The sequence below is a fragment of the Patiria miniata genome, unplaced genomic scaffold (assembly GCF_015706575.1).
Source record: "Patiria miniata isolate m_02_andy unplaced genomic scaffold, ASM1570657v1 HiC_scaffold_7, whole genome shotgun sequence".
Classification (NCBI taxonomy): Eukaryota; Metazoa; Echinodermata; class Asteroidea; order Valvatida; family Asterinidae; genus Patiria; species Patiria miniata.
In genome coordinates, this window is record NW_024037074.1 from 12,495,749 (window position 1) to 12,520,154 (window position 24,406).

General features: G+C 41.1%; 2 protein-coding genes across 2 annotated transcripts in view; one reads left to right on the forward strand and one right to left on the reverse strand.

The window, feature by feature from the left end:
- The first annotated feature begins 3,527 nt into the window (after positions 1-3,527).
- Positions 3,528-24,406, forward strand: part of LOC119744889 (serine-protein kinase ATM-like) — a 31,848-nt gene continuing 10,969 nt past the window's right edge. The window contains exons 1-38 of the mRNA XM_038221082.1: positions 3,528-3,627; positions 3,985-4,081; positions 4,567-4,729; positions 5,740-5,826; positions 6,058-6,222; positions 6,610-6,775; positions 6,876-7,038; positions 7,736-7,840; positions 8,873-8,952; positions 9,255-9,315; positions 9,589-9,776; positions 9,967-10,074; positions 10,187-10,321; positions 10,470-10,598; positions 10,698-10,904; positions 11,039-11,351; positions 11,471-11,596; positions 11,828-12,073; positions 12,476-12,641; positions 13,239-13,429; positions 13,664-13,699; positions 13,969-14,051; positions 14,268-14,426; positions 15,006-15,233; positions 18,073-18,169; positions 18,677-18,847; positions 19,231-19,391; positions 19,865-20,120; positions 20,303-20,409; positions 20,813-20,942; positions 21,418-21,714; positions 22,002-22,079; positions 22,324-22,482; positions 22,585-22,714; positions 22,883-22,999; positions 23,248-23,422; positions 23,856-24,000; positions 24,189-24,377. Of these exons, the coding sequence (XP_038077010.1) occupies positions 4,010-4,081; positions 4,567-4,729; positions 5,740-5,826; positions 6,058-6,222; positions 6,610-6,775; positions 6,876-7,038; positions 7,736-7,840; positions 8,873-8,952; positions 9,255-9,315; positions 9,589-9,776; positions 9,967-10,074; positions 10,187-10,321; positions 10,470-10,598; positions 10,698-10,904; positions 11,039-11,351; positions 11,471-11,596; positions 11,828-12,073; positions 12,476-12,641; positions 13,239-13,429; positions 13,664-13,699; positions 13,969-14,051; positions 14,268-14,426; positions 15,006-15,233; positions 18,073-18,169; positions 18,677-18,847; positions 19,231-19,391; positions 19,865-20,120; positions 20,303-20,409; positions 20,813-20,942; positions 21,418-21,714; positions 22,002-22,079; positions 22,324-22,482; positions 22,585-22,714; positions 22,883-22,999; positions 23,248-23,422; positions 23,856-24,000; positions 24,189-24,377 (5,589 nt within the window). The 5' untranslated portion in view covers positions 3,528-3,627; positions 3,985-4,009. The remainder of the gene's footprint in view (positions 3,628-3,984; positions 4,082-4,566; positions 4,730-5,739; positions 5,827-6,057; positions 6,223-6,609; positions 6,776-6,875; positions 7,039-7,735; positions 7,841-8,872; positions 8,953-9,254; positions 9,316-9,588; positions 9,777-9,966; positions 10,075-10,186; positions 10,322-10,469; positions 10,599-10,697; positions 10,905-11,038; positions 11,352-11,470; positions 11,597-11,827; positions 12,074-12,475; positions 12,642-13,238; positions 13,430-13,663; positions 13,700-13,968; positions 14,052-14,267; positions 14,427-15,005; positions 15,234-18,072; positions 18,170-18,676; positions 18,848-19,230; positions 19,392-19,864; positions 20,121-20,302; positions 20,410-20,812; positions 20,943-21,417; positions 21,715-22,001; positions 22,080-22,323; positions 22,483-22,584; positions 22,715-22,882; positions 23,000-23,247; positions 23,423-23,855; positions 24,001-24,188; positions 24,378-24,406) is intronic.
- LOC119744888 (prolactin-releasing peptide receptor-like) lies at positions 15,933-17,463 on the reverse strand. The gene has a single exon (XM_038221081.1). It carries the CDS (start codon positions 16,986-16,988, stop codon positions 16,023-16,025), a length of 966 nt encoding a protein of 321 aa, XP_038077009.1. The 5' UTR covers positions 16,989-17,463; the 3' UTR covers positions 15,933-16,022.

Below are 24,406 nucleotides of genomic sequence, written 5' to 3' on the forward strand. Positions count from 1 at the left end.
TCATTTGGGATGCTCGCCATTTAGTTTAATTTTTGTGTTGCGCAGTTTTCTTGTGTCCTTCCCCAGATATATTTCTCGTACTTGCAGGCTCCCCTCATACACTAATTAATCAGTCTTTTTGTCAAGTTAATTATACTGCTGTTCGCCATGCTCGTATAATTGCCCTCCCGGCATCATCTATATTGTATATAGCCATTTTGTCTGTATTTTGTGCTGCGTTATTCGTTTTGATGTTATTTCTTTTGTGTTTCTGGTTTTCCGATTTGTCTTGTATATTTTTTTTTAATATATATGTAATGTTGAGGTCATGGGCGTTGCGAGGGGGGGGGGCAAGGGGCACTTCCCCCCCCCCCCCGGAAAACCAAATAAAAAAAAAAGAAAAAAAAAAAGAAAAAAAAAAAAAGAAAAAAAAAGAGGCGCGAAGACAAAGTGGTGTAAATTTAATGAGTTGGGGGGGGGGCAAAATGTCCCTGCCCCCCTCTAAAACTGATAAATCGAGAATGTGTTGAGAAATACAAGCCATTTTTGGCAAAAAAAAATTTGCCCCCGTCTCGAAAAAATCCTGGCGACGCCCATGGTTGAGGTCAAATAAATAATACTGAAAATCACAAAGTGCGAGAATACAACATAAACAGTGCTCCTATGACTCTTACAGTAATACCAAATTACACTCATTAATGAAGTATCGATTAGATTTAATGTCTGATGTGCATAATTATCCTATTGTCTTTTCTTGCTCGTATAAAGTTGGCATATTTACAGTCCAGCTTTATTACAGGTCGAAGAACAAACACATTGCCTCTTCTGCAAAATCGCCCGAATCGACTTCCTTGCTTGTCGCGTCGTTGAGTTGGCAAATCTTGGCCGGGCTTCCCTGCCAGAGATTGAAGGATTGGCAACGGGGTTCGGCCCAGCAGGCCTGGCCGCACTCTATGACTCCCCAGACCGTCAGGTTCTTGATATCATGCCCGAGCAGACACCGACGTTCCACGCGGCCGTCATCTCCCAGGGACACGCAGTAACTTGGTGGGACAACGCGTGGCATTTCGCACATCACAAGCAGACTTTCATGGCAGTAAGTCAAGAAAAGCTTCCCGCCACCATGTCCACCCTTCCTAAGGCAGTGTCTGCCGGATGTAGTAGCATTAACGGTTATCGAACCCCAGTTGATGTACACGCTGTTTGTGCTCTGACCGACACACCTTAGTTTCCAGTCGACAAAGTCACAACCGATCCAAAGCTTCCTGACGTCGTACTCACTGAACAGTTTGTCACGAAGAGCCATGGTGAACTCGTGTTCCTCCCTGGAGTTGGGCACGATCAGACCGCCCCCTGGAAACTGCTGACACGCCCCCAAAGCTCCAGACCAGCTGAGGCTTTGTGCCATTCGGTTGTAACACGAGTCACGCCAATTGTACCAGCCTGGCGGGCACTTGGCACTGGCGAATTCGAAAATAACCACACAAGACTGGATAACAATCGTTAACTTGGCAAAGCGTGCCATTTCAAGATCAGTGTTATACTTTGCTTCGTTGACACGAAAATGCTAATCGAGTTCAAACAAGCTAGACCGTTGTCCGTGGGCCTCGTTTACCAAGTCTCAACTGTAGTCCAGCCGGAGATTTAATAAAAACTCTTGAGCACAATTATCGTCAATACGAATTGAAAACAAACCTGGAATACAATAAAGCAGTCCATACAACGTATTATGCTTTTACGACTCCTAATACCGTACTTCACTGTCAACAAGGATACTAGCATTTGCTAATAAGCGTAATTGAGCGAAACCGTTATCCTTTATTCAAGGAAATAATTAGTTCATTAAAAAAAAAACAAGCTAAACCCAAAAGAGAAAGTAATTACGAAAGATAGGCCTATAAGAGCCGTTAGGTTTAAAAAAAAAATTAAAATTGCAACTAATGTCATAATTGGTACCACTGAAGCGGAACCTCTGCTTGGTCGTCCTCCAAACCATCGTTGCTGCGGTACGTGCATGAACTAATCATAACACGAGCTGTGTAATCATGGATCCGTGATCGTGGTACATGTTGTACCACGGGTTTTGATCAGCCAATGATAGAACCAAAAAAATGAAGGCGGAGCAAGTGGCTTTTGCGTACGATATAGGTACGGTGTATGCCTAATCCTTGTTAAATTGTACTCTCAAATAAGCTTTTGCCCTTCACCGACGTATAAACACTGTATACTCTGTGTGTTACCTCCCGAGTGAAAGTTGGGGGGGAACAGTGCACACTGAGTATACAGTGTTTATACGTCGGTGAAGGTTAAAACGTTATTTGATTAATCGCTCCGACGCAAAAATTCCATCTTATAAATTGTATTTCTTCAGTAGAATGACACTGACCCCCATTAGGCCTAACTGCATACCATTATGGGAGTCCCTAATGGTCTGCAGTTAGGCCTATTTCGGCTCATATTCGGTGATGACGTTGCTGCCATACTAGCGGCCTTTCAGATTGATTGGGCTGCTCTCTTCACTGCGTTTGCGACTTTTCTGCGTGTAGACCAGCGCCAGAAGGGCCGGGATAACGAGCACGTTGACCACACTCATCAGCACGAAAGCTAGCGTGTAGCTACCTATAGGGTGTCGTAGATTAGCCCTGGGGGCAATAACAAAAACAACATCAGGGAGTTGCTAAGCACGGTAATTTGCTCATTGCAAAACAAATTGCTTAGCAAAAAACATGTCACCAGCTAAAAAGCCATGCAATAATTATTATAATCACTTGTGGTTGGTTTGGTGCATATTTTTGCTTATCAAATACCTTTCTTTGTGATCTTTTGGACAACATGTGCGGTACTTTGTTTCAAATGATGCATTTACTGTAAAAGCTTTGAAAAATAACATTGATTCCCATTATGCAGCTTACTAATTAATTATTGCATCAACATTTCACAAAATGGTTGATGAAACGGTTGCATATGTTGTGTATTTTGATATGGCGTTTATTATGGAAAATAATGAAGTTATCTTTCTGGAAAATACTCAACTTTTGCCGCAGGTATTATAGATTTTTGACTTTTGGTGAATGTACGGCTAAATCCGCGGCTAGCTGAATAGGCGACCAGAAATCCGGCCGAATCCGTTTGAAAGCTCATGCACGCGCACTCGCACACAGTTCTTATTCCTCCATGCTCATACACATGACTCGGGCGTTTCAAACTCACGCACACGACATTTGCCCGTCCGTTTTAGAACACCATACCAACCACTTGTCACTTTTGAATCGTATATAAAGCTATGCCCGTATTAAAGTTACTATTCATAAATATATGAAACAGTTTATCCATTTCTTGGTTGAGAGCCCGTCACGTGGTAAATTTGAAGCTACCGTCGTTTATATGTACCCGTTCTGCTTAAGAGCGCCACCAAGCGACGGACAGAGCACGTGGCGCGCCGTATTCAAGTCATCAATGTCTTGTACCTGTACTTCAACCTTTGCTTACGCTATTGAAAGTTCAGACGAAGCTAACTAAATCGTGCACCGCACGAATGCAAACAAGCGCTTGATTAATAACATAATGTTCATTTCCGCATGGGTGAATGCACGGTTTTTGGTTTGTTTTGACGTTTAGCCTGACGATGTCCTTGGATCACCAAAACAAGTACACTTTTATGTTTATAGAACTTGCAGTGAGATGCGTTGACAGTTCTCCAAAATGGTGTTTACTGTGATTGAAATAAGGAACCGAGTTGACAAAATTGACATGACAACTTACGACCAACAAGTTACAACGTCAACAACAACATGATAAACATTGTCAATCACAATCTAGCTTTTATATGAAAGTTGAAACCCCAGCGCAAAATGATCATCGGATTTCCACATGTACCTAAGTATAAGTAGGCCTACATATGTCAAATTTCCAATGAATATTTTGTGCTGGGGTTTCCAAAGCTAAATGACATCATGACAATTAAACAAAATTTACAAATGTGTGCGTGTCTTCGTTTTTTTGTAGGGCCCACCCAACCCACTGAGTCAAAATGTCAGAGGTGTTGATATCACTTCGCAACTACTGCGATCACCTGGACTCCGACAAAGTAACTGAAAGAAAGGTAACAAAGTGATGCATGGTAATTTTTGTATCATTTTGATAATAGTTTTTCTTGTGATGTGATTTTAGGAATTGTACAAATCTCTTTATAAATATAAAAGGAAACACCAAAGAAAGTCACGTTATTTTCTCAGCATGCAATAAAAATCTAAGTTAATAGGAAGTTGTAATAATATGCCTACTCGCATTTTAAACGTTTATTCAAAAAGCAATCTAGTGCATGAAATGCTTGCTCATTAAATTAACATTTTAATACTTGTCAATCTTCCTAAGTTTTGGGTTAGCACTGCATTTCTTTTTAGCTCTTGCCTGACTGAAAACCCAAACTTAAACATTAGAGGCCTAATTGAGAAAAATGCAACCAAAGAAATATGAACAAACTAAGAAGCCGTTTAGAACTTCATCATATTATCCAAATATTGAGTTTAGAAATTTGACCTGTTTCATATAACTTTTGGATTGTTTTGAAACCTTAATTTCCATCAGAAACGCATCGAGTCCCTGAAAAGGGAGTTGAATCGACCATTGGTGCAGCGTCAGTTGGACCACAACAGCGATGGGGGGCGGGGCTTCACGTGGAACTCCGCCTTCAAGGCGGTGAGCGCTTACATGCTGAAGGAGGCGGAGTATCTCAAGAAGAACAAAGGAGGTGTGTAGTCCCCTGAGTTGTGTGTCCCCTCCTACTCGTCAATCAAAGAGTAGGCATTGACCAATCAGATCACAACTGATAACAATTTTGGTCAGGTGACCACATAGAGCTTATGCATAGCGTATTCATTAACAATGAATGCACAGATAGGTTCACACATACATACCCCAGAAAAGAAACAAAGGCGTTGCCCTCTAAAATGGCTGCTACGCATAAGGTCTGTAGCTTGGGCTAACTTGGTCACAAGCACTGTGATAAGTGAACACAAACTAAAAGTGGGCGTGGCTGATCTGTAACCCTTCTTTATTCTACAGCCTAAGATTAACCCATAAGTACCTAAAAGTGGTGGGCAGCCGTGGTAGTCACACAAAATCAAATAAGTCAGGTAGCACTTAAATGACTAACTAGAGAATAGAATGGACATGAGCTGAGAATAGAATGGACATCTACAACTGCTTCATCAGATGCACAAATACCTATACTACATTGTATTACATTTTACAGGGTGAGTAAAAAAGGAAAACCAAATGGGAGGACCATTTTCTTAATAAAGTTCTGCATGTAGCACTTCCAAAATCTAGGATATGAAAGCCCAATTAATAAGCTTTCTTTTAGTACAAGAATCATTCAAATCACCCATGTACTTTTCGAGTAAAGGAATTTTAAACACTACCACCGTTTTAAAGTTCTGTCCACGGATTGCAAAAAGGTGTGTGTTCTTTCAGCGAAAAACAATTCACACACATCCCTTTTTGAATTGTAGCAAAGAATTCATGAAACCGTACACTGCTGGGGTGGTTTTGGGCAGTACAGGGAATAACAGGCAGGGCAGTTAGGGGTAGTACAGGGAATAACAGGCAGGGCAGTTTTGGGTGGGTTTGGGCGATACAGGCTTAAATGGGATAATCTGTGTCTTTGCTATATTCCGCAGCCTGAGTTTTCGATATACACTCACTAAGTTCAAGTATCTAAAAGCATAGTTGGATTTGTGATCTTACTTTGTTTTGCAGTCTCCAGCACGAGCACCAGCATCAGGGATCGCAAAAAACAAGAAGTGGGGGCGGTCTTCAAGTGGTTCGTCCGCGTTGCAAACCAACGTATGTTTACCATCTCTAACAAAATTGCCAAGATTTCTGTAAACTATTCCTTGTTACCGGAATATATCTTTTATGAAAATACTGAGTGTGATTGTCGAAAATGAAAAATGATGTAGTATAGTTTGATTGGTTGTTTGTTTAACCTCGTCCTAATTTCATGAAATTTCTGAGCAGATTTTTACAAAATATTATACTTTGGCTGGTAAAACCTGCAAATTTATTTTCTTACAGGCGGTGAGTGTCTGAAGTGCAGCAGCGTGGTTCAGCATATTCTTGAGTTGATGAAAGACGAGTTTACGGCCAGCGCGTTTGGCGTCGACTGCTGCAGCGTGCTACAGAAGGACCTGCTGCGAAGTCGCAAGTACTACTGCGAGTTGCCGCAGTCTGCCTGGCACGGTACGTCTTGTAGAATATCTAATCATCTTTTTAGCCGAGTACAAATCTAGTGGCCTGAGATGAATGGAATTATTACCCCTGACCATCAGGCGATCAATTACTCCTAAAGACAAGGGGCCATTTTCCTGGAGTTGCCAAGTACAGAATTGTGCTTACTACAAAAAAAAATTGCTTTGTCAAAACCTTTTACCAGCCAAAATGTCATGTAATTATGTAGTATTTGACTGGTACCCTGCTCATTATTGCGTAAGCACATATATTTTTGCTTAGCACCGAGTGCCACAAAATTGGAATTCTTTTTTTTTTTTTTTACAAGAGAGGAATAAAAAGAATTTTTGACAGCCAAATTTTATAATATTTTGAAGATTTTTTACTTTTTCCTTACAGAACTTTTGATCCAGTTCTGCAAGGCCTTGCACAATCCAAGTTCGGGACTCAGTCAGGATCTTCTCTCGCGAATCGTCAGATCCATCTTAGCCGGTGCCACGGTGCAGAGTACCGTCCGTCGTTCGTCCATGTTGAACTTCTTCACTCGCATGGTCAGCAAACTGAGGTAAAATATTCCAGGCGTTGCGGGCTCAAATATCATTGTGAACTCTTTTGTTTATCCCAAGTTTCAAATTCATGCTTGCATTTTATTTTTTTTTCAAAAGATTGGAACGGAGTGCTACGGTGATAGAAAACATTTTGGCGGCGCTGAACACGTTCTGTCTGACCGTGGCCAGTGATTGTCGCAAACAGCTCTGCAAACTCGGCGAGGAGTCCCTGAGCAACCTGATGCACGTGTGGAGAAACAACTCAGCTGCCCCTGTCAAGGTTGATACATCTTATTGTCTTCTCTGAAATGATCTCAAGACTGTCAAACTTGCAAAACACTACCATCTTGAGACAGGAGTGCAAGCTATTCTTCAGTGAAAACACTTCAAAAATGTTATTTCCTAGAAGTACTTCTAAGCATGTGGGATCTATGAAGTACCATTTAGAAATTTAACTTATGATCATTATATATTATTATTATTTATTTCTGCAAATGAAACCAAGGAATCCTAAAAAGTGCCCCCAGGCACTGTAGCTCGCTAGCCTGTTGGAACCCGTAGAGAGGAGACAGTGAGAAGAAATGACAGTTTTAGAAGTGGGGGGAAAACCTCAGAAAAATATTCTAGGGGGAAACCCACGGAATCAGGCAGGGACTGAATACCCAATCCACAGTGGACCAGGGCAGGAATTGAACCCGGGTCACAACGGTGGAAGGCGGGGAAAAAACAGCTGCACCAACCTGACTCTCCAGTTTCTTTGGTTGAACAATTTTTTTTGTTGAACAAAAGTTGAGTGCAATTGGATTTGAACCTTCTACCGCCAGAAAAAAATATTTAGATGAAATTTTCTGATAAGCCTCAGCTTTAGCCTGGCTTGGTAATGGTTTGAATTTTTTTGGCCGGGACTAGACTGAACAGCTTTTGTTTTTGTTAGGATTGTTATTTGAATTTCTTTTTGTTTGTTTGTGATTTAACAGGATGAGGTTATTGATTTCTTGCGGCTTCAGATGAGGCTGCACCACCCCCAGGGGGTCCTGAAGGAGGGCGATGGGGCGTATGCTGCCGACCTCGCCGTCTGGAAGGTACATCTGAATAAACGGGCGCCCTGACCTAATTGATATGAGAGGATTTGGGAACATAATCCTCTGCTCGCACCCTTAATCACATTTGATTTGTCAACCTAAAATAGTCACTCAGTCTCTTATGTTCGCCCACTCTAATTTTTAATCAGACATAACCAGCAAAGACTAATTCTTGCTTAAAATTCACTTTAACCCTAACTCCCCAGCATAATTGACCAGGAACCGTACCCATTCAGGCTAATTCCAACACCCACATGGGAAATCGTACTCGCACACTGTTGGACTTAGTTTCTGGAGGTATGCCAAACCCAATGTAAAAGACCATCAGTTTAGGGGTACTGTACCTATCCTAACAGATTTAAACAATCCTGCTGTTGGGCTTTGATGGGTTGACTTCGGTTAGGCAATGAGCCATAGAAGTCACCAGAGAAGAAGTGTAACTAAATGGGATAGTGCCATGATTTTCATAAACTTAGAGCTCCTAGTTTTCATTGACTGTTAATTTATCTTCCGTGTGGGGTGAATCAAAGCTCAGCTCACAGAGAAACAAGTTGTTAGGCCCCCCAAAAAAATATTCGGTCTCTGGTCAGACCAAAGTTCCGGAATTGACGCGGCGGTGCAGCTTTTTTTTTTTTTTCTTCAAGCTTGGATTGTACAGACAAGGTGGGGTACTATTTTGCTTTTTTGGTGTCCTCATGTACATTGGTGTCCTCCATAATTTGCCTTGGTGCTTTCGATCATTTGCCTTGGTGCAATTTCCCATTCCTTGGCGCTCTGTGGTAAAACAAATTGAGGAGGTGCGGAAATAGAGGGCGCTGTTGGAGCTACCGCGGAGCGGAACATTTTGGAAAAAAAAAGATCGACGCGCATGATTAAAATCGACGTGCGCGCTGACCAGAGACCGACTTATTATTTTTTTTGGCCTTAGAAAGCTGGTAAGAGACCGACTTATTATTTTTTTGGGCCTTAGAAAGCTGGTAAGCTGTTCTTGCACAAATAAATGACGGATACATTGAAATTCAACCTTTTCAGAGCCACTTGCAGCAACTGTACGAGTTGATATATGATGAATGGAAGCAGGCTGGTACCCGAATGAAACTGAAAGGCACAGGGTAAGTTCAAAAGAATGTAAAGCCGTGTCCGAATTATTTGTCTGCGGCTTGAATTTACACACGTGTCTATGGTAGCGGCTGCAGCCACTTGCCATAGACTCCTGTGTAATTTGAAGCCGTAGCCATGTCATTTGGACACGGCTTGAGATTCTAGAATCTTATTGTTAATTGTTCATTTTTATCTTCGGTAGTGAAATGTTTTTAGTCTTCACTCTTGTGGAAAACCGCCAGAAGTTTATTCAGGTTAATTTCAATACCAGGTGGTTATGCTCGATAGTTTTTTATACTTTATCTTTATTTAGAAGCCGAGAAATCGTCTTCAAGGCGGCCTTGGTGGATTTAGCCGCAGATGTCTGTCGTCAGGTAAGACAAGAAGATAATTGTGAACAAACAAGCTCAGTAGAATTCAACAATCACAGTGGACTCTATTAGTGAGACAGTGTTCAGTGAAGTGGAATTTAGATTTATGTTTTGGCTTTCAGTGTAATTATACGTAACATTTGGTAGTCAATGTGGATGCTTGTTGTCGCCAAAGGCTCAGTAAAGCAGTATTTGTTATAGTGGCATTTTACTGTAGTATTTTTCCCTTCGTAGATTTCACTCAAAGTGATGTTATATTCTCCATTTTTTTTTAAGGTTTTCTCTGAAAACTACTCTTCGATCGAAGTTAGCCAAGTTATTCCTGAGTCCAGCCAATCATCAAGCAGCTCCCGCCCTTTTCCTCAGGGTGGGGGCGGGGCCAAACGTCGCAAGGTTGAACCGGGTTGGTCGATGCTGCGTGACACAGTGGCCACGCTCGGACAGAGCGCAAATGTTACGCCATGGTATGCCTCTCTTAATTTTTTGGCCTGACGTCACAACTTTTTCTGAACTATTATGTGAAATTGGTATTTAGCTGTCAAATTAATAAACAATTATTTCATTCAAACACAGCTATGATGAATGACAAGTATTTTTTGGGGGGGGCCAGATTTCGTCAAAATCTAATTTGTTTCTGTTTATTTTCTTATCCAGGCTCCAACTCATGAGGGCGCTCTTGCATAAGTACCCCACTAGCCTACCCGAGGACCAACTTCTTCCGTTAGTGTCATCACTCCAACAAGTACAGGCCGAGACAAAACGGTATATCTGAAAAACAAAGTGACGTAAAATCAAAACTTATTTTGAGAAGGTACTTCAAATTTTTATGATTTTGACTTTACTTAATTTTTCGCCACTTCTGATTAATTTCCAGAGCCGAGATACAGACCTGGATTTTGCAGACACTGCAGGCATTAGTCGTGTGCAAGTGTGAACGCAGGAATTTGCCCACTGGAATGAGAATGGCGTTGCACACAGAATGGACAAAAGTCTGGTCGTGTGTCATTCGGTAAGGACATAATGTACCATTCTTTAAAAAATCAAAAAGTGTTTTAAAATTTAAAAAGTTAGCTTTCTGTGAGTCCTCGTTTTAATGTTTTTAATAAAAATATTTATTTCAAATTTATGTAAATTTCCAATTTTTTGATATCTTGTAGAACCATCAGCCTGCATACTGCCGAGTCTGACGGATTTGACCTTTTGACCTGCCTGTTGCATCATGGGATTGCCAACCCAGATAGGGAACATTGGCGACTGTTCATGCCAGATTCGACTCCACCAACAAGGTACTGTGTTTTCTCGATTGAAAACAAGTTCTTCATTTTTTCGTCATTTTCTTCTGAAAAATTAGATCAAGAGTCATTACTCTACCATTTTTTCTTCAGGAATTCAGTCCAGTTTTTGGCGACGTATCTCAAGCACCATTCACTACCAGAAAACTACATTTGCAAGGGCAGTGGGATACTAGTCTCTGGATCAGCCGTCACGAAGGGTAACTTCCCTCTGAGACACCAGCTACTAAGCTGGCTGCTACCGACGGAGGAGCAAGATGAGCCTGGAGAGAGACTACAACTTGTAAAGCTTCTAAAATGGTGAACATTTTTGTTTAACAAGTATCGATGTACTTGTTATAAAAAGTACCAATGTCTACATTACCATTTTTTCAGGATTATTTTTCGTGAATTTAAATTGCCATTAAAATTTGAATTTCTTGTTTCGTTTTCAGTCTTCCAACAACTCTGGTAGCCCACGTTTTGGGTGCCCTTACCCAATGCACCACCCAGAGCATACCCTGTGTCACAACCCACACCAGACCCCCTGCTGCTACCCTCACAAAGACCGAGAGAACACTTCAAGAAGCGGAGACGTTGTACCTTCGGTCTTCCTTTGATTCCTCGGAAGCCAAATCGTTGGAGGGCGTGAATGACGTCGGAAGATCTGTCGTTGGGTCGTCCAGCGTTGTGTCAAGCGTGAAGCAAAGCCTCATGCAAGGACTGGAGAAAGTTGGGGTGCAGGTCTTGGACTTTTCAAGCAGTGAGGCAAGTTTTGAAAAATGTTGATTTTTTTTATACCCCAAAACGACACGATTGATTATATTATTGGAAGGGGAAACTTATCCTTTGAATGAACAAATTTTATTTTTGGCTTGATATTGCAGGCATCGTGTGTGGAGGCATTGATCCACTACGCCAGTCTACTGTGCAAGACGCTAGCGGTGTTACTTGAGTTGGGCGTTCTCTCGGAACGAGAGATTGGGCAGTCTAAACTCACAGAAAGTTTAAAGGTAAGCTTTGTTTCATCTGCTGTAGCTTGGTGGTCGAGTGGTAAGACATCGGCACTAGCAAGAAGGAGGTTAGGGGTTCGAGTCCCACCTGAGTCAGATTCTGATTTTTGCTTACAGCCCTCGGACAACACTAAGTGACTGTACAGTGTTAATGAAATTACAACAGTGATGGGCAAAGCCCAATGTTGAATAAAAATGTGAAATTTTACTTTGTTTTTTTCCCGACAACAGACACTATTGAAGAGGGTCACCACAGCTCTCCGAACCCTCTGGCACAAGAGCGACGCAACCACCGATGCAAAGATCAGACTCCAATCCCTCTCATCTCTCATCACAGCCCTGGACGGGATGCTAACCTGGAACCACTCATTTGCCAGTCAGGTGGCTGAGGGGTCGGTGAGCTGGCTGGCTGAAACATGCAGGGCCATCACGTCAAATGAGCTGTTGGACACCCTGTTTGAAATCGTCCAGAAAAAGGTAACTTTCGCAATCAAATAATGTTTGTCTGATCGGCTGAATGCCATTAGAAGTAAATGCCATTCGAATGCACCAGTAAAGAGTCGTGTAAAATTGTAAATTTCCCCACTTTCAGTGCGACTGTTAAATATTAGAATTTTATTTTTAAAATTTACTTTTGGAATGAAATCTATTTCGAAATTTTGCAACCATCGTCCAAATTAAAAAAAAAAATTATATTCTGATATTTCATCATAGGTGATTGAAATAAAGTTTAGTTTTTGTACATTAAGATTTACACATTTATGTCTAGCAGAAGTTGGAGTTAAACGTGAGTTGTCATCAAGTTTGGGAAAAGCTCCAATTTGTTGACAGAAAGTTAAGGAAAGAGATATAAAATGCTTTCTTCTCGTTTTTGAAAAGGGGAACAGCAGTACATCAAGTAAAAGCACTGCATCCAGAACACCTGCCAAGGATCCATTTGATGACGAACACATGGATACGGAGTTTGACGACGAGTTTGACGGAAACGGCAAGGATGATTTCGACGAGAACAGTAACCTTGCCGATGACAGCTCGGGTCACAAAGGTGAGATGACATACAGTGTCGAGTATAGCAGAGTATTCGTAGTATTCATAGTATAGCAGCAGACTGGGACCTGGACTGCTCTGAAACGTGCAACACTAAATCAGGCCCACTTTACTCACTCTTTCGCCTGCACATTTCTCCAAAAATTCCATTGGGCAAAGAAAAGCTCTTCAGTATTTCACCAACCAAGTTTGCAGACTCAATTTAATTTTTGAAGGAGACAGTTCTTCAATATTTTGCACATGAGATGGAAGTCAAGTGATTTCAAAATTAGGCTAATTACTAGACTGGTACATGTCCGACCATGGTCCAACTGTTTGGAAAGTTTTTAAAATTGCTTGGCACATAAATTGGCTGAATAATATTTTCTGTTATTCAGATCTAATAAATTTGTTTTCTGTCAGTGTGTGTCCAAAAATGTTAAAATTTCCTCAGCAACAGTTTTGATTTTATAAAATTGTTTTATTAAGTCAAATAACAAAATCAAAATGATGGTTTTTTCCCTGTCGTATCAACGGATTTTAATGTTATTTTCCCTCTGCCATCATAATGCCAGCATTTTTCACAATGTTTTTAATATCTTCTGTCGAAAAACAGCTTGCCAAAGTCTCCTTTCCCCCGATGCCTTGAGTGAGGCGGAGCACCTGGCCCTAAAGTCGGCTCAACTTCTCTGCTCATGGTGCTTCACCGGGAGGTCAAGCCCTCAGGGTCAAAGGTCAGGCAGAGGTCAAATGCCACTCAGTACATCTGATGTGCAAGACAAACTATTGGAACTGGTGGAACAAGAGGTTAATCAATGATTTTTGTCCTACATGGCAAAACATTAAAATATAAAGAGGCTTTCAAATATTTTTTTTTATTGTTTGTGTAATCTTTGTAGAAAGGTTCATTTTCTGAAGAAAAAAAATTATTTTGAAAAATTGGCAGGACACAGTAATTTCTGTGGAGATGTGTGATATATTTTTCAAAAATAATTTTTAAAAATTGATAAATTGGGTAATATTTTATTGATTTTTTGGCAGGCTTTTGATGCTTCTGCAGCGTTTGATGTCCAGTTGGTAAGTTTGTTTTTTCATTTTGAAAAACAATTAATAATTTAAAGTTATTAAAAAAAACCCAAAATTATGTATCACTGACTTTCTTTGAAATGGTGTCACCTCTTTAAAACTTTCATAAAAATCTGTAGTAACTTTTACTCACCACCTTCGGATTGGAATTAGAGTTTATAAAGTAGTTATTCTGTTATGCTAAGATGGCTATTTTTATTACTGTAGGTGTAATTTTCTAGTATGCCCTGTATTTTCATTATTATTTATATCCATTACAGTTTTTCACCATCGCGGAAGCATTCATAGCATCAACGGAGAAACAACAAGATGAAATCCTGTCACGTCTGCTTTATTCCTTGCGGTAATTATACAAATTTTTAATTTAAAGTAAATCCTTACCACTAACCAACAGCATGCTTATAACTTGTGTGCCTCAAATTTAAATATTCATAAATCCTTCGCATCTTTGATGAATTTTAATTTGGTCTTAAGGTTTGTTACAGGGTACTGCAACAATATCTCCCTAATCTCCTATCAGGATTTTTCATTGGCCAATTTTATTTGTTTTTCATTATAGGACAGTGGCATCCACCAATAGGAAGGACCAAGAATTGTGCGCTTCAATCCTTAGTCTCCTCTCCAGGCTGGTACCACTCCTTCAGTCTGACACTCTTGTAGTCTCCACTGACTTGAAAGAGTCGAGGGATGTGACATTACGTCTCCTGGCTGCTTTTTGGTAAGCAACAAAAACGAAAAAAATTCTCTTTTTTCATCAAGACAGTATTTATCTGTAATTTATAAGTTTTAATAAGCCAAAGGAATTCACATGGACAATTTCAATATTTTTTTCTCTCTGATTTTTTTTTTTTTTTTTTGATACTTTTTTTTTTTTTTTTGATATACTTTTTTTTTGGAGAACTTGATAAGCAGAAATAATTGCTCAACAAATTCATGTGCTCAGGAGAAATTTACCGAGTACCAGCCACAACCAATATAATTAACATGTATTTTGGCTGGTAACCTGTTTCTGCTAAGCACTTTTTTCTGGGTTTGGCAAATATCTGTGATGGCAGAAATTAGGCCCAGATCTTCCCAGTATAGGCAGGCGCGGACATCTGTAAAAATTTTTTACATTGGCTTATCTAGCTCCCAGACTCATGTTCTTGAAACTCAATGGTTCTTGAGTCTGGGGTGCTGAATGGTAACACATAGTAACCGATGAAAACTGGTGTGCAACTTATAGAATGTTTTCGTCGGATGACGTCAGCCCGCCCCCACCTATAAACTAAAAATTTTTTTACCCCCATCCCCCCAGGAAACTTCAACGCGAGGGCGACTACACCGCCCCAGTCCGTCTTGCCATAGCCAAGTGCATGCACGCCCTCGTCCTCATCGACCCTGCCAGGAAGTGGACTGTGCTGAGGTCAAAGGGCAGAGAGCGAGGTCAGGGGGACCACGACCCCACCGTGTCCGGGGAGTTCTGCTTGCTGCTGACGGACGGCAGTCATTCCGTGAGGATGCACATGGCATCAGCAATTAAATGGTTAGTAAAACCTTTTTTTTTGCAAAGTGAAAACAATTGTTTCGACTTTGCACAAGAAGTGGAGAAGCACTGACTTAATTTCCTGTGTTTTTTCCCTTTTTTTTATTTTCCAATTTACAATTTTACAAATGAGCCATGAAACTTAATGATTCTAGAAGTAGATGATATTCTAATCTATAATGAGATATTAATTTTAAAATTTGAGTTGTCTAAGCAAAGATTTGTGAAAATTCTCATTGAAACATCAATATGACAATAAAACTACATGTTTATATACAAAAATCCATTCTTTTCATAGTTTGTACAAATCACAACCATGCATGCTCTGCAGTTTTAAAATTAATATTTGGCTGGGCAAAATATTTTAAAAAAATGTTTAATTCCTATTGCAACTGAAAATAATACAGAATTACAAACGTCAGTTCGTATTTACAAACGAGCTTATAGTGAGGACAACGTTTGAACAGTAATTCACAAATGTATGTGAAAATTATTCAGCTTTTGCCAGGAGCATTAGACAAATATATGTACATTTTGAGAATTTGATACAAGTAGTCTAACCCAATTGTATAAGATTAAGGACTAAAAGTATTTACAAATGCAGTAGAACATCAAATATAACTTGCAAAATCTTGGCTAAGTGTTAGCCAGTGAACAAACATTGCAGCCAATATCTTTAGGCCTTTGATTGTCGCTTCATCATGCAATTTTTATTTTAGCACTTGTACCTAGCACTTGCATACTGCTCATTGGAGAATTTAGGCAACTAGTTTGTATAAAATCTCAGATTCACCCAAGTGCAATGACATCGTTTGCCGTGGCAACCCTGTGTCTTCTGTTAAAACACCATGGCAACACCGCCTCCTTGACCCCTCTCTGAAACTCTTTGTACTTGAAAGCGTAGATTACGGGGTTAATGATGGAGTTGATAACTGGCAGGATGGTAGTCCATCTAAACATCTTGAACAAGAACTCGTTGGCTGAGCCAACATCAAGAGTTATAAACACATTGCCAAGCAAAACTGGGAGCCAGAGGATAATGTAAGCGGTTGCGACAATAGCCAAGACCACTGCGACACGTCGCTGCGCACCGAGCAGCTCGTTGGCTGGGGCGTGGTTGCGATCGCGACGCTGCCTGTGGGCGCCGCGTCTGAGGTTCAATATGATCTTGAAGTAGCAGTAGAACAAGCAGCTCATGGGGCATAGGTACATGAAAGAGTTAATGGCAACACCGGCCCGGATCACCGGCGAGTGTAGGCCGAGTTTGCCCGGAAAGAGGCAGTCCGTTTGCGCCAAATCCTGAGATGGCAGCACAACGTGAAGCGCTGAAAACACGGTGGCTGAAAACCACATACCCGCTACCGCCAACCACAGCCTGCGAGGCGTTGAGTACCGTGGATAGTGCAGCGGATGAACGATCGCCAAGTAGCGCTCAATAGTCACGCTCATGATGCCCATCGACGACAAGAGAATGGAAAACCACACCAGAATTTCGCGGCTGAAAAAGATGCAAAGAAACATGCTCTTGGTGTCGGGAAAGAAACTATCTTGAAACGCAACTTGGGTTGAACAGACCAATAAATCAGCAAACGCCAGATGGATGATAAGATAGTTGGTAGGGTTGTGCATGAACCTGGCTCGGTAGATAGTCACGCACACCAGGCCGTTACCCAGAATGCCTATGACTCCTAGGCTTATCGTCAGAGGCAAAACATGCGTGTTGTCAAAGTCATCAGTTCTGTTGGCTGCTTCCATTCTTCAGACACTTTTAACACCTGCACAAAAAATTAAAGAAATCCATGTATGTTTAACGTTGCATGGGAAAGTAGTTAGAATTCAAGATGGAGAAATTAAATTTAAGGAACAGTTTCATGGATATATGAATATTTTTTTATTACCCCATATCCAAATTTGAGGACTGCTGCTTGCTTTTAAGATAGCTTGATAAGTGAATTTAATATAAGTACCCTATGTAAACCTTCTTTTAAAAAAAATACTTACCTTTGAAGGCGTGTTCCTTTCTTATCTGGCAACTTTCTGAATCAAAACCTTATTATTGAAGGTTCAAAATGCAACTTTGATAGAAAACTTCACCGGTTTGCTCACAAAATTCTGTCCTGGAAATTTTGTAGACGTTACGCTTCCGTCACTGTTTTGTATTAAGATCTTTTAATATTTCAGACCATTACTGCAATAAATCTCGCTGCGTGGCCTTTTTTTATTCAGGTTTAAATGCGATGCGCCTCACTTTATATCTGATGTAATTACAGTTCTCGGGCATGGCGAGAAGATTTATCCTGTCTAACGATCGATGCCAAATGACCTCTCTGACTAATGGCCATACTAATGAGAAAAACGCTACTGCACCCAAATTGAAGGCTCCATTTTCATTTAATGAACCTGCATGCGCGTGCAGGCATTTCTGTCCAAAAAAGCCATTAAAACGAATTACCGTCAAACGATGATTGACAGGCTTTTGTTAAATGCACAATATTGCATCCGTTACCGCAGGTTATCGCCCCAGTTACATTTATACTCTAGTCAGCACGGTTGTCCATATTTATGACCTTGCAAATTGAAAGGGGCAACAGTGATTGCATAAAAGCTTCATCTGTTTCCCGATAAAGCAGACCACATTTTGTGGTGCCTTTAGCATTTTTGGTATGTTGATTTGGAATAAAAAATAGTTAACTAGCATAGTCAGTGTAAATTATCAAGACTAATAATGGCATGGTAGCATGTGTGTTTTTTGTTATTTGAAAATAATATAAATGTTATTGAAAATAATATAAATGTTATTGGAATCTTGAATTGAAATTGATGTATATTCCGTTTTCAGCTTGTTTTGTGGCAACGGGAAACCATTTACTAAAGAGATTCAGAACCAGTCATTTGACACCGTTTACCAGATGGTGCAGGACGCTATGGAACTCCAGGTAATGGCCCGAAACAAAATGACGTCAGACGTAATAGCGCATTCTTTAAATTTACAACTTTCAGGGGGCCTTTAGCCCCAAGCAAGGTAAAAAGGGCCAAGATCTACCTTCTTCAATCCTGCAGATTCCTGCAAAAATTTCTGGTGGTAGATTTTGAAGGATTGGGGGTGGGGGATTTTAATCTGGTAATATGTTAAATTGGCTCCATGCTTAGAGAGTTGATGGCATTTTGTGACACTGTGAGTGTGTACTTGTTCTACAAAACCCCCGAGGACAGACGCACACAGGCAGAACAACAGATGCTTTCAGTCCTCGGGAGTCGGGTCTTTTGTTCAAAACGGTCTTCTGTGGTTGGTTTGTGTGCTTAGTCTTTTTTTCAATGTGCACTAAGTGCCACAAACCAATATCGTCTGTGTGTGAGCGTTTGGGTCCCTCTGACTTTCTCTCTTTGTAGTCTGGGGGTGCCTGTGCACGGAGCTATAACTGAATTATTTTGTGTCGCGGCAGGGAAAACTGACTCCCGATGAGCAAGCAGAGGAATCGGCCAATCGCACGGCTAGTCTACTGGCCACCCTGTCCACCGTGGCTTGCTGCAGCCCGGCCTGCGAGAAGAAGACCGTCTTCGCTCTGATGCAAGCAATCCAGCTCAACGGCATCGAGATCTCCCTCATGCAAAAGGTGCGACACGCCCTGATTTGTTATTCTGAAATAATTTGCTTCTTTTCGATCTTGTCTCTCATGGTATGGCTTAGGCTTATCAATTGGAATTGTTATGAACTATTTTGGGTTTGGTCATAAGCCCCACCCACTTTTGGTCAAAAGCCCCACCCACTTTTGGTCATAAGCCCCACCCACTTTTGGTCAAAAGCCCCACCCACTTTTGGTCATAAGCCCCGCCCACTTTTGATTTGTCTACATTTCTCACAGTGCTTGTGATCGTGTCGGACCGAGCTATCGTGGTCACCTGACCAAAAGTTGTGATCTAATTGGTCATTACGCACTGTTGATTTATCAGGCAGGAAGGGTCGGAACTTGCTTTATTTTGTTTGGATTATCTTCAGGTACTTCAGAGCATTTCAGACAGCCTTCTCTACAGCTCCGTCACTGCCTTCCTTGAGTCCCATCTGAGTTACCTCATTCACCAGTGGCTCCTGGAGAAGTATCTCCTACCACAATTCCCTTATCAGCTGCTGGCATGCCCGACTGAGGTAGATTTCTACAGGTGAGAATGTGAGAAAAAAGTCTTTGTTCCAAAAGGCAAGTGGTGTGGATTTTTAAAAAAAGTTTGCCATTTTTTTTCTGCCTTTTTTCCTGTCATTTCTTTTATATTAAGTAGAAGGAATATTCATACCACCTTGTCCCCACTAATCATTTTGAAGGCAAGAGCTTAGCCAATCAGACTACGGAAAAATATCGCTAAGCAACCAATGATATTCTAGGATCTGTGAAGCCACTGCCTGTCCTTATTTCAATATTGGTACAGGTCGCCAGTCTAATATGGAGGGTTACTTCAAGCTATTTTTAGAAATGCTGAAATCATGAATCAGTTAAGACCTTTTCTAATAACATGTAACTTCATTGGACTTTTAGGCCTTAAACTATCACACTTTATCAAGTAGTCGGGGTTTGATTGTGTCCAAAAAAAAAAAAAATTTTTTTTTCTTCTGAAAACATATTTTCCACACATTTTGCCAGACGGTACCACGGAGCGGTCATCCCCCACCTGGTCACCTTGCAGAGCCTGGACACTTTACGCGACATCGCGCAGGCCCTCGACAGCGACTGGATCCAGCTGCTCAAGGATGCCTTCCCACAATCCATTGCTCACATCCTGCCTCTGTTTGGTCACACGAGGGCGGCAGACGAGGATGTCGAAAGTGCTGAGTACAAGGAGAGGCGTATCTTGGCGGTGTCGTGCTTTGAAGCTCTCGAGAACACCCTCGGAAAGGAAGTGAGTTTGGGTCACGTGACTTTTTAGGTCATGTTAACTTTTTGGTCAAGTGACTTTTGGTCAAGTGACTTTTGGTCATGTGACTTTTGGTCGTGTGACTTTATTGTTCATGCAATCTTTCTTAGTTGAGTAAATAGTATCATCCTATGTCGTCAATATAAACTTTCTGGATTGTTCTTTAGACTATCAACAACATGATCCAAGGCCATTTGGACAGCATTGTCGTGGAGCTTCTTGCCATGTTGTATGAACCTCACACAGACGATAGTGACGTGGCTCAGTTCACCAGGTAGGTTGGCTCTCTGTGTTGTTTTGTCAACATGCTTGATTGGTTGTTAGTCATTCTGTTTGTCCTCCATCAAGTGTATGTCTGGCTGGCTGTCTGTTTGTCTGTCTGTTGATTCTAGGCAGATCCTTCCAAGTGGAATCAGAGATATGGAAAAATTCATTTTCAAAATCCAAGGGAAAACTAAACAATTGTCTTGGAGCTGAAACTCCAATTTATATAATGTCAAAACAGGACTCAAATTTGGTTTGTAATAGTTTGAAAACTAGAAAAGAACCATACTACCACCATGCATGCCTGCCTTTTTTGTTCACATAGCTTTGATGCCTATTTATCTGCTAATTCATTTTTACCGAATCAGGTTTTTTGTCAATAAATTCTTCCATTCTTTGGTGTGTTTTTGCAGTGACACTGATCCAGAACCCAACCCTCCGTTCTTCACCACCTACACCATCAAGGCAACGCTGGACTACCTAACAAAATGCCACGCAGGCAGCAAGGCTCTGACCCTGGTCTCACTGCTTGCCAAAACACAGGTCAGGTGGTTGCACAGACACTGTGACAGACAGAGTGACAGACAATCACTTGTCCCAACCCTGATGACAAACACAGTAACAGACACATTGATATGCATGTCTCAATCAAAGCAAGTGTGGCCACACAGAAGGAGCTAAAACTGGTCTCACTGCTTGCCAAGACGGTGGTGATTTGGGTGCAAGACACAACGACATACAGGGTGACAAACACTGTGACGGACATGCTGATATACAGTATGTACTGCAAGATACATGTTTACATTGAATGCATAATCACAGTAACGAATACAGTTGCTGACAAGATGGCACACATAGTGACAGACACATTGGTACACGCAGCGAGAACAGTGACAAACATGGTGAGACACAGTAACAAACATGGTGGCAAACGTGGTGGCAAACAAGTGAATATTATTGAATTAACTTGATACAACGATGTCAGTTATTTTAAGTTCTCCATTTTGATCCACTTTAGGATAATATTCAGAAGATTCTCCTAGCACTCCACATTAAGATCTCCAAGTCGCACCGCGCCCATGAGAAGCATCGCATGGTGCTGGCCTACCGTCTCTTTGTGTCTCTCCTCCTCGCTGAGCTGCCCACCGGTCTGGGCGGATCCTGGGCCATGGTGCTGCAAGACGTCATCTACACGTTGGTGCACACTATCCAGGAGGGGGCGGAGTCTGGAGAAGGGGAGGGGCTTCGTCTGGCCCGGCCCTGCGTCGATCTGCTGCACGCTGTCTGCGTCACGGGACTGGAGAACTGTCATGAGGTCTGCGACTTAAGATTTCTTTCATTTACTCAACTTCTTGGACAGTTTCTCGGCCAAATGTCATGGGGCTAAGCAGCAGTAAAGATTTTGGTTGCGTAGAAAAATTCAGTCGGGAACCAGTCATAAACAATACAAATTGCATGATTTTGTGGCTGCTAACCTGTTTCTGCTAAGCAACTTTAATACTAGATGCCCGTGAAATCTGGCCGTGGTTTCGCTGTAATAGCTAGGTATATATTTCAAAAGACTTAATTTATTTTTACCCCTTATTGTTGCATTTTATGCAGGAGCTTGGAAAACATCTGCATGTTATTATGGGCGCTTTGGTTCCACTGGTGGAGAAAAAAGACAAGGTCGCCAAGGAGGTAAAGCAGAATTGAATTGATAAATATGTGTTTCCAAATTAAATAGGAACATATTTTGCTGTTTGATAAGAAATTTGGCATCTGTGCCAGTTTTTCCTTCAAAACGCTCTTTCTTAAAACGGAACTTTGCGATTCTTTTTGGATATGCATGGTTTTAAAGAAGAACTAATATTTATTAACTCTAACCTTAAAAAAAGATTGTCAAAACAATATCACAATTTTTTGGTTAAAATTTTGGAAATAGGCTCTGTCATTGATCAACCTGCTGGTGATTGACAATGCTGCCAGCTTGTCCGGTGCGCTGAAGTATCTGGACCCCCTGCCGGATTCACCCAGGCTTGCCCGAGCCAAAGCAGCCCAGAGGTCCAACAAGTACACCAAAAGCCAGTTCACTCTGATGGAGGTACATTTTCTGAACAACAGTCTTTAAATTTTGCAGTGAGTCACAAATTTGTTAGTTATTTTGGTGACATATTTTTTCCCGTCGAAACTTTTCTCCTTTTAGGAGGTGAATCATTTCTTGATGTTGGGCAGTCAGCAGGCGGGTATTCTGAGAGTGGAGGGACTCAAACATCTGCATCACCAACTTGCCACGAGGAAAGAGGAATTGTCGGTCATGGTCCAACAGTGTGCAGGTAAAGAATCAATTTTGGTTGATATTGGAGAAAAAAAACATTTTATACTTCCCACTTATTCCCTGATGAATTCATAAAATTGTACAGTGATGAGGTGTTTTGGGACATCACATGGACTAATGGGTCATCAAAATGTTGCCACGATAATCCTTTCTTTCTTTCTTTTAGAGGGTTCTGATAGGACGATCATTCAACTCATAACTGAGCTGGTGGATTTGAGCGGGAACAAAGATGGCCGCCTTGATTCCCCGGACAACATGGCGCAAGTCGTGAAGGAAGAAGCAGGTATAAAGTAAAAGATGGCAAATAGACACCCCCCCCCTTCCCCCCTTGCAAATATTTTGTAGCAAATTGTTTTTTCAGCAAAAATCAGCAGGGAACCAGTCAAAACATTTAAAATCACATGACATTTTGGTTGGTAACCGATAGCAAAAATTGTGTGCTTAGCATTTCCATGGTAATTGTACATGTTGACAATCAATCTGCTTTGAACAGAAAATTATAAATCTGCAATTATGGTTCTTTGTTCCCAGCTCGTTGCCTTGGCGACATAGGAGCGCCGAATTTATCCACGGTTGCCCTGCACTGCGAAGAAACCGAAAAGAACGCCTGTTACTCGACGGCGCTGAAAGTGTTCGCGAAGGACCCGATCATGTCCAGACATGTCGTCATCATTCATCTGCTGAAAGAGTATCTAACAGATCCCAAGTAAGTCACATTGTTAGATTATCTTAGAATCCCAATGCGGACAACTCACTACAGGGTGAGTAAAACAAAACGAGACCCAAATGTCGGGACCATTGTTTTAGTGAAGTTCTACATGTAGCACTTTCAAAATCTAGGATATGAAAGCCCCATTCGTAAGCTTTTATTTAGTACAAGAATCATTCAAATCACTCACGTACTTTTCAAGTTTTCAACAACCCAGAACAGACTGGACAACGGCCTTAAAACCGACATGATGAACAATCAAGGTACAAATTCAAATACACTTGCATTGTGTCTTGGGGAAAATTAAACATTCAACATATGCACACTGCAGTACGTGTGCATTTTGGACTAGCAAAAAGATTAATCAGTTAAAATATTTAAAACAAAAAACCCAGAAAATGAATCTGAGGTACTTTTTTATTTCTTTCAGTGTTGATACCGTCGAAGCCGCAGCGAACTGCTTGAAGACAGTCCTAGCAACGACCTGGGGTCAACGCTGCTATGATATGTACAAAGACAGAAACATAGACAAGCTTTTCTACTATTTGAATCCGTTCAAACCAAGTAAAAAGAAGGTAGTACCAAAAAAAACATTTTATTTCCCTAATTATTTTTAATTCTATAACTATCTGCTCACTGTATTTGTTTATGATCTCTCAAAAACTTTATAAAGATCAACGATTTAAAATCAGGCCTTTTACTTAAAATAATATAAAACTTTCAATGCAACGTCACAATTTTATTTGGTCAATTTGCTGGACAGGTCGTCAGCAAACAAGCGCCACGCTGTTCCAGTGCTTCCTTCGCACAGACGATTGGAGACCCGTCGCTATGGCAACCAGCTGGGGGTAACCATAGCGACTGGGTGAGGAACCTGACCATCGCCCTGATCCGAAGTGGCGGTTTGCAGGACGAGATCTTGCTCTTGCTGGAACCGATTTGCAAAGTCAAAGTGAGGACACATCTTTTTCCCGTGAAAAT